The sequence below is a fragment of the Myotis lucifugus genome, unplaced genomic scaffold, assembly GCF_000147115.1.
Source record: "Myotis lucifugus unplaced genomic scaffold, Myoluc2.0 scaffold_5787, whole genome shotgun sequence".
NCBI classification, from domain to species: Eukaryota; Metazoa; Chordata; class Mammalia; order Chiroptera; family Vespertilionidae; genus Myotis; species Myotis lucifugus.
In genome coordinates, this window is record NW_005876835.1 from 1 (window position 1) to 9,392 (window position 9,392).

General features: G+C 40.8%; 1 protein-coding gene across 1 annotated transcript; it reads right to left on the minus strand.

Annotated features, from left to right (window-relative positions):
* Window positions 1–399: 399 nt before the first annotated feature.
* LOC102417608 (inaD-like protein) lies at window positions 400–8,680 on the minus strand. Its single transcript, XM_014450976.2, has 4 exons — window positions 8,455–8,680; window positions 7,285–7,322; window positions 1,964–2,086; window positions 400–1,222 (listed from the first exon to the last, which is right to left on the minus strand). Exons 2-4 carry the CDS (start codon window positions 7,312–7,314, stop codon window positions 1,109–1,111), a joined length of 267 nt encoding a protein of 88 aa, XP_014306462.1. The 5' UTR covers window positions 7,315–7,322; window positions 8,455–8,680; the 3' UTR covers window positions 400–1,108.
* Between the last annotated feature and the right edge of the window lie 712 nt (window positions 8,681–9,392).

The following is a 9,392-nucleotide window of genomic DNA, read 5'->3' on the forward strand; positions in this document are numbered from 1 at the left end:
AGCGCAGAGGGAGATGGGAGGTGACCGTGTAAGTTCTCACGGGAGAGTGTGGACACGGAGGAGAGGGGAAGCCGACGCTACAGCCAGGCCACACAGTGTTCCGGTTTGTGCTCAACAAGAACTCGGGGACCCAAACCACTGAATGAACAGGTCGTGGATCATGTGAACGCCCTTGAAACTGATGGTACTTTTATGATTCTTTTCATACAGGCTGAAAGCCAAATACTTTTTCCAATGTCTATTTTGGCACTTTGGATCGTTGAGAGTTAAGCACCACAGATTGGTTCTCCCAGAAGTGATGGTTTTTCAATAATTCGAACTTATTTTATGGCTAGAATGATCGGAGCCCTAAATGGCTAGCCTTCTCTCAGGTACAACATGGTGGGTTTTATTCTTTTTACCTGTAAACCATTGAATATTACTTCTGCAGAAGTACGGTGATTAGGATCAGACATTTCAGGGAAACGCTTTAATGAAACTCACTGCCGTTATGCTGCCTCTCACTCACTGCATATCGATCTCAGACACATTTGAAGCGCTGAGAATCTAAGAAGCGGTAATTAACAGCACACCTGATTTTCCCTTCCTGTTATAGTCCCTGTGCCTCTGGACAATACTCTTGAGGACCACAGCGGATAAATACTTGCCTGCCTTAGTTGATGACTACCACGCAGTGAGAATTTAACAGTGTCGGCAGTCACTTAAGGTCCTGGAAAGAGAGCAGTGTATCTCTCCCTTCTTTTAATGTGAGTGGAAGAACTAGCACTTGGGCAGTTCAGTAACAGTTTTTGGGCGGAAGAAAAGAAATCATTTCCTATTCCTCGCAAACTCCGTTTTACAAAAGAACGCTGGAAGCTAAAAGCCTCGCTGATTTAGCATGTGAAGCAAAGAGTAATTTTTCTCCCCTTGTTATGCTTTCATATAATCATGCTCACTGCCTGTGTGGGTGGCATTAAAGAATTTCTGAATAAAAATAATAATTTCTTGCTTTCAACCTTCATAATTCACATCAGCAAGCACCCCGCTGGGCAGTGATGCTGACTGCCAGTGACGCTCAATCTGTTTTGCTCGCCACTTATCTGCCTCGAGCAGCTGCGTGCTCCTTTGATCACGGTACCTGCAGGATAATGCGCCCATAGGCGTTCTTCAGCAGATTAACCACGTCCGCGTGAGACAGCCCATCCAAAGGTTGCCCATTGATGCTGACAATCCGATCTCCAACCTGGAAGTACAATGGTGGGAGAAAATCACTATCATTAAGAAAAATTAAATTTGAGAAGAATGCTTGAAATTGGTTGGAAGTCATAGTCCCCATTTGTGGCCATTGTGAAGGTTCCTCTGTCTCCGGTGTGTGCATGTTCCAGCAGCACGAGGAATTTTTATGGCTTTCCTCAGACACAGGCCAATCAGAGAAACAAGAAGGGGGTCAGCTTTGATTATTAAAAGGCATGGCAGGCCACTTTTGTATTTTGGTAATGGTGGCATTTCATACATCCATTCGCCAGGAATAGTAGGCTGTACAAATGAACTGTTCAATAAAGTTCTAATGAGGAAGCCAAATATTTTCTGCTTTATTTTTCTACCTAAGTTAAAATTAAGGGGCAATGGGGAAAAATTATAACGATGTTGGTTCTTTTTATTGAAGGAAGATCCTACGGTCAAATCACTCTCAGGTAAAAATGAACTTTGGGTGGAATTAGGTGCTAAAAAAATGGTATGGAAGGCTTTGTAAATGAGCTGCAATTTCTTTTTTCATTGAGAAGCTTTGATACGAACAATAATATTTTTATATGCCCAGGGACCCAGTGAATTTCAGGTATAAACTTTCTCTAATGCATTCTGCCCTCAGCATGGGTCTCTCCAGGCTGTTGGAATTCCAACTTTAAACAAAGTGCCCATGGCTGCCACTTCCTCTCCCACCCCCCACATGATGTTAGCACTTCACCATTCCCCCTTTGTTTACTTTAAGCTTCTGTGTGCGTGCAGCCACACCGCTGGCCTGAATCATGGCAATAAATATTGGGATATCTCCTAAGGGACTTCCTTTTCCTCCAGCAATACTGATTCCAAGGGCATCACTGGGCTCCTAGAAAAGAAGCAAACACAACACATATTTAATAAGGCCGCAGCCAGATTGTCCCATGATAGCTGCTGAACAAAACACTCAGGGCTGCAGGAGGTCAGGGTAACACAGGACTTAAGTGCAGGGCCTTTGGAGTCAGAAAGACCCAGGTTTCAGCTCTAGCACTGTAGCCGGGGAGTCTTCAGTAAGTTCCTTAACCTCTTAGAGCTTCCATTTCTAATCATAAAATGGGAAGAATACCACCTACTTCACAGTGTTGGTTTGAGGCAGGGGTCCTCAAACTACGGCCCACGGGCCCCATGCAAATACAAATATTGTATTTGTTCCCGTTTTGTTTTTTTTTACTTCAAAATAAGATATGTGCAGTGTGCATAGGAATTTGTTCATAGTTTTTTTTTAAACTATAGTCCGGCCCTCCAACGGTCTGAGGGACAGTGAACTGGCCCCCTGTTTAAAAAGTTTGAGGACCCCTGGAGGGGATTAAATGAGACGATATAGTGCAGTCCTAGCCCACAGAAATGGCTCAATAAAAGGCAACAGGAAGGGCCCTGGCTGGGTAGGTCAGTTGGTTAGAGTGTTGTCCAGATACTCCAAGTTGTTGGTTCAGGTTCGATCCCGGGTCAGGGCACATTCAAGAATGCATAAATTAGTGGAATAACAAATTGATGCTTCTCTAGCTCTCTCCCCCTCCTCTCTCTCTAAAATCAACAAATAAAAATTTTAATTAAAAAAAGGCAAGAGTAGCCCGGCCGGTGTGGCTAGTGGTTGAGCGTTGTCACATGGACCAAGAGGTCCCCAGTTTGATTTCCGGCCAGGGAATATGCCTGGGTTTTGGGCTCAATCTCCAGTAAGGAATGTGCACAAAGCAGTCGGTGGATATTTCTATCTCTCTCTCCCTCTCTATCTAAAAATCAAAAAACACATAAAAAATTTTTTTTAAAAGGCAGTAGTAGCCTTGGCTAGTTTGCCCAGTGGTTGGAGCATTGGCCCTTGAACTGAAGGTTCTCGGGTTCGATTCCTGGTCAAGGGCACATATCTTGTTTGTGGGTTCCAACTCTCTCTCTCTCTCTCTCTCTCTCTCTCTCTCTCTCTCTCTCAAGATCAATCGAAAAAATATCCTTGGATGAGGATTAAAATAAATAAATAGTTTATTTTAAAAAAGGCAATAGTAGTTGTGAAAAAACAAAACCTATGCTACCGCTCAGTTTAGTGGCCAATTTTGATGCAACTTGGCAAGTATGTTCTCATATGGTGTTTATAATTAAACTGCCACACATATCATGCTCTTGGGGGTGTGAACAAACAGACTTGGCTCTAAAAGAGCCGCACAACTGCGTTAAGACAAAGGATGTTAGAGGACACTCACTATAATGACAACAGAGTTCGGGGAGAGAATTAAACGTGACAGGAAATGCTCCCTAAGATATTAGGTAAGGCAATATGGTTTACTCGGACCCCGCTGAAGAGATCCTGGCTTCAGTCCAGGATTTCCCCATATTTCTATCATAGGGTTAGCATTTTAAAAATCACTAAAGGAAGAAATGACAAGTTCCAGATTCAGCAGGGTGGCATATACGCGATAGCACCTTCTCCTGCTGATTGAAATGGAGAACATGTCAAAATAACAAAACACAACTACCGGGGCTTCTGAAAAGTAAAGAAACTCAAAATGTGGTGGAAAACCAACACTTGGAAGAATGACAGCAGGGATGAAGTCCCTGGTTCCAAATGTTTTCCTGGCGGCGCTGTACTGAGGGGAAGACCCAGGTAAGGAGCGGTAGAAGTGGTACACACGGCTGATGTTCGGAGAGAAACTCCCATCTTTCTGGGCAGAGGAACCAGGAAAAGGAGCCCCTGGTGGCAGGAAAATAAAAGAAGAAAACCAGAGTAAAGGGAAACAGAGGAGGGATCCTCTAACTCTAAGTGAACCTGTGGAATTCTCAGGCTCAATTCTAAGCTGCACAGGTATGAAACAGACCCAAACTACAGAACGGAACCACCACTCTCAAAAGGGGAGATGGAACTTGTATTCTCAACCTAACCGGGTGACCGCATCCTGTCCACACAGCATGACATCCATGGGGTCCAGGGTAAAATCCTAAATTACTTGACACGCCAAAAAACAGGAAAATGTGACCAATTTTAAAAAAAAGATTGATTGATTTTAGAGAGAGAGAGGAAGGGAGGGGAGACAGAAAGAGAGAGAAACATCAACCTGTTGTTCCACTTATTTATGTGTTCATTGGTTGACTCATATATGTGCCCTGACCGGGTATGGAACCCAAAACCTTGGTCTATTGGGATGGCACTCTAACTGAGCCACCAGGTCAGGGCTTTTATTTTCTTTTTAAATTTTGGTTTTATTTAGTTATTTTGTAAAAGTTTTTTAAAATTGATTTTTGAGAGAGAGGAAGGGGGAGAGAGAGAGAGAGAGAAACACTGATTTGTTGTTCTAGTTATTTATGCATTCATTGGTTATGTGCCCTGACCGGAGATTGAATCCACAACCTTGATGTAGCCGGACGACACTCGAACCAACTGAGCTACCCGGCCAGGGCAGTATTTTTTTCTTGAGATCATTAAAATATGTAGAAAAGTTGAAAGCAAAAATGATCACATTATTTGGTGGGGTTCTCAGATTATGTAAATGTAAACATATGACAACTATGGCAGAAAGGTTGTGGTAAAGGGACCTGTATGGTCCCAAAGCTCCTACAGTTTTCATTGATCATCTAAAAACATACACAGCTTAGGGTGTTTCGATTTGACCTCAGTACATTTGGAAAAAGGGAAAAGAACAAAATGACAACAAAAAACTATATAAAGTACCTTACAACCTCATGTCACATAAGTGTGAGGAATTATTCTTTATTATTAACTAGAGGCCCGGTGCACGAAATTCATGCATGGAGTGGTGGTGGGGGAGGGATCCCCTCAGCCTGGCCTGTACCCTCTCGCAATCTGGGACCACTGGCTCCTAACCGTTCGCCTGTCGGCCTGTCTGCCTGATCACCCCTAACCACTCGCCCGGCTTCCTGATCACCCCTAACCACTTGCCTGCCTGCCTGATCGCCCCTAATTGCTCACCTGCCTGCCTGATAGCCCCTAACAGCTTCTTCCTCACCCCCCGCCACCACAGCTTTGTCCAGAAGGTCGTTTGGCTGTCTGGTCTAATTAGCATATTATGCTTTTATTATTATAGATATTACTAGTGCTGCCATGTCAGACCTATAAGACAAAAAAATGGCAATGCTGGCCTTTCCAGTAACAGGCAGTCTATATCTTGTTTTCCAGAGTATTTGTGCCTAGCTGATATTTTCTGACTGCATCAGTAGTAAAGCCCTGCGTGCAAAATGGCAAGACGACTTTCTTTATGAAGTTTCTACTTGGACCGTGTGTGGGAGAATATGATTGGTAGGAGCAGGCCTTTTAATAAAAGCCTGTAAAAACAAATAGCTGAAATGACTAAGAAAACATAAAATGACATTTTATAAATCTTGGAATAAGGAGAAATTTATGCAATAATTTGGTTTTGTTCAAATCCATCATGATGTTTCCTTAATTTATCCATAATTATGCACATGTTGGTACATTTAACTCCCTCATCACAGGAACATATGAGTTGCCACTCTGGTGGAAAGATACTGGGAACAAATAAGGCAGATATAGTCAAAGATGTAGCCAATAATAATGGATGCCACTTCCTGGACATTAGGTGATGTACTAAGTACTCCGCTAAATATACTAAATGCATTACTTCATTTAGTCCACACAACAATGTTTACTTGGCAAACAGTGTTATCACCCCATTCTACAGATGAGAAAACTGAGGTTAAATCACTTGCCAGAGATAACAGAGGTAATACATAGCAGACTGCCTTCAAACACAGCTATGATTGACTCCAGAGAACTAAGCTATGTTGGATATCACTTTACTGCAGTTATGATGATTACAACAAGGTCATACTTTTTTTTTACTACTTTTGAACCCCAAATTTAATGGTTAAAGTGATCAAAATAGAAGCCCACTTTCCAATATTCTGGATATCATGCAGGAGTTTGAAATTCAGGATCTGACAAATGTATGAACTGAAATGCATCTTATGCAATCTTCTCAGGAGGGCAATTTAGCAATATGTAGAAAAGCCTTTAATAGCAATAGTGGCTTTGGACTCAACAATTTCATTTCTAGTAGTTAATCCTGAGCAAATACCCGTGATATGGGCAAAAAGAAAATACAAAGATATTTTGCTATAAAAGATAGCAAAAGTTTAGGAATATGCTAATTGTTTTATAAGAGGAAGCTATAGCATGTTCATATGATGGAATATTATGTAACCAGTAAAAATCATGCTATATGCCAGCAATTTTCAACCTTTTCCATCTCATGGCACACATAAACTAATTACTAAAATTCTGCAGCAAACCAAAATATATTTTGCCGATCTGAAAAAACATAGGTGTAAATTCTTTTTCTTTTTTCTTTTTTATTAAAATAGGTATAAATTTTTAAAAAATGTTTTTTTTATTGATTTTTAGAGAGAGGAATGGAGAGAGAGAGAGAAACATCGATGTGGGAGCAAAACTTCTTTTGGCTGCCTCCTGCACACCCCCTACTAGGGATCGAGCCTGCAACCCAGGGGTGGGGCCCTGACAGGAATTGAACTGGCAACCGTTTTGTGCATGGGATGATGCTCATGTGCCAGGGCAAGTATAATTTTGATTCAGTTACACTGGATGACCATTGTGTTGGCTGTTGTCATTTTTTTTCCTTGACAACCTAAGGGAAAAGAAGTCAGTGTCTCGACTAAATAGTCAGGTATTGCATGTTTTAAAAAGTCTTTAGACATACTGGTTGAAAATCACTGCAAATGCTGTAAAAAAAACCCAAAAAACTTATTGCATGGCTAAAAGGTCTTGGTTTAAAGTTAAAAAAAGCTACCAAAAATGATACCATTTTTTGTTTTGCAAAACTTTTAAGTACATGCACAAAATGTAGTAGATATGATGTACCAAAAAATTCAGTTGTCAGCTATGTGTTTTACCATATTTTTCTAAGTCTGTTTACGTTACACAGACCCCATATGTATTCAGTAACTTAAAGGAGCACACTGATAATCCAACCAATCGTGTGAAGGGGAAAATGTACATTTTATGCAAACCCAACACAAACCAAGAAAACAGCGAAATAACAGACTTACCCTGATTATTTCAACGGTCCGTGGTCCCATATCCGTGCCTATCAATAAAGAAGCAACAAAATTAACTTTTTAAAAAAACTTTATTTTTAATTTTATTTTTTTGTTAATCCTCACCTGAGGATATTTTTTCATTGATGTTTAGGGAAAGTGGAAGAGAGAGGGAAAGACAGAAACATCAATGCGAGAGAAACACATCGGTTGGTTGCCTTCTGCACAAGCCCCAACCAGGGCCTGGGGTTGGGGAGGACCCTGCAACCAAGGTACGTGCCCTTGACCGGAATTGAACACGGGCCCTTTAGTCCTCAGGCTGATGCTCTATCCACTGAGCCAGACCAGCTAGGGCACAATTAACTTTTAATATTAAGAGATAATATATGTAGGATATAAAATTATCTCCTGAAAATGTATCATTTTCTAGGCCTTTCAAGAGAAAATACTGAAACAAGCAGGCATTATATCCTTTCTCAAAATCCAAACCAGCAGTCATCGACCAGGGGCTGTCTTCTATATTAAAGAAGTCCTCTCTCTCTGAGACAGATGTGGCCATAAGCATTTGGTCTGACAAAAGCTGATGGACTGTAGCAGTAGCTGCCTGAAATATAGTGATTAAATGGCTTGGAAGATGAGCCATTTTTGTTTTACTGTATGTTTTTCTGACTTAAAGTAACCATCTATCCAAGGAAAGAATTAAGAAGACCCTTGCCCTCACTGGCATCCACCCATGAACCAAGAGGTCTCTGGTTCGATTCCTGATTAGGGCACATGCCCTGGTTGTGGGCTTGGTCCCCAGTAGGGGGCGTGCAGGAGGCAACCAATCAATGTTTCTCATCATCAATGTTTCTATCTCTTTTTCTCTCTCTCTAAAATAAATTTTTAAAAAAACATTTAAAAAAAGAGCTTTACAATTTTTTTCTCTTTGTAAATGATTTTACTTTAGGAAACACTTTCAGTTTCTGCTTTCCCACTTTCATGTGATTGGTATAAAGTTAAAGGCAGAGTCCAGAAATGAGTCTCTAAGGCTTTCCTTCCTTTAGAATAGGCCTTTCCGAAAGCTTGGGGCTTACGTGGCCAAGTACAAAGATTTAAAAATATTTTAAAGGTAAAAAAATTTAATATTAAAATAACAATTGGGTATCAGGATGTCTTGCTGGACGTGTGTCCACGGAATACCTGAATTTCTGGGGGAGGGATCAGAAGCTTTCTTTGTGCCAACCAGGCTTTGCAGGCTGGAGATGACAGGAGCCAGGGCCGGGTGGAAGCTGCTGTGTGTGCTGTGCTGACTCCCCTGCAAAGGAAACCCAGAGATCAGCTGTGCTGGAACACACGCTTGGGCTCAACACTTCAAACTTATTAATTAGTGTTTCAATTATGGAACCATAATCATGTAATCGAAAATTCTTAAGAGACTAAAAGAAAACAAAAATTACCCATATTCACTCTCTTACCACCCTAGTACAACCCCATCTAACATTTTCCCCATTATATGTGCTTTCATATATGGTTTCAATCATCAAGGAAGAAAATATAATTTAAGCTTTTCTTCCTCAATGTGAAATAAAAAACGTTTTCCTAAGCTGTGACACAGTATTTATATATGATCAGTTAATGGCACGACGTGTTAGTTGGGGCTGGAATCAACATTGATTCCCTTATCACCCAAAGGACGGGATCTATTTTGCTAAAACAAGCATAATAAAACCTTGAATAATAGAATTTGACCAAATGGAATTCTCAACTGTAGGAGAAAGCAGCAAATATCCTAGGAATATGTTGTTTTAAGTAATATGTTAAATTCGTTTTTCTCAAAGATTTTCCTAGGGTCAGGAATAATTCGGCTCAATCGCTATATCTCCACTACTGCCCTCATAGCCGTCTAACTAAATACTTGAGGTCTACAATGTATAGTTATGTATGGCTAGTGGCTACTCAATGAAATTATATACACAGTGAAGGACCTTTTCAATGAAGAACCCAATGTCACCAATAACAAATAATTTTCCCCCCAAATTATCAAGGTTGTGCCCAATGGCCTCAAAATTTTAAATTAAACCTAAGACTACAATGATCACTTGATGAATTATAATGTAAACCACTTCCTTAGTTCTATG

What these genes read in the sequence shown, in the direction of transcription:
- LOC102417608 (XM_014450976.2), bottom strand. Translation starts at nt 7,314, where the DNA reads ATGGGACCACGGACCGTTGAAATAATCAGG. An exon ending in GGACCGTTGAAATAATCAGG is followed by an intron (nt 2,087 to 7,284) that starts GTAAGTCTGTTA and finishes CTTCTTTTCTAG; the next exon opens with GAGCCCAGTGATGCCCTTGG. An exon ending in CACGCACACAGAAGCTTAAA is followed by an intron (nt 1,223 to 1,963) that starts GTAAACAAAGGG and finishes TTGTACTTCCAG; the next exon opens with GTTGGAGATCGGATTGTCAG.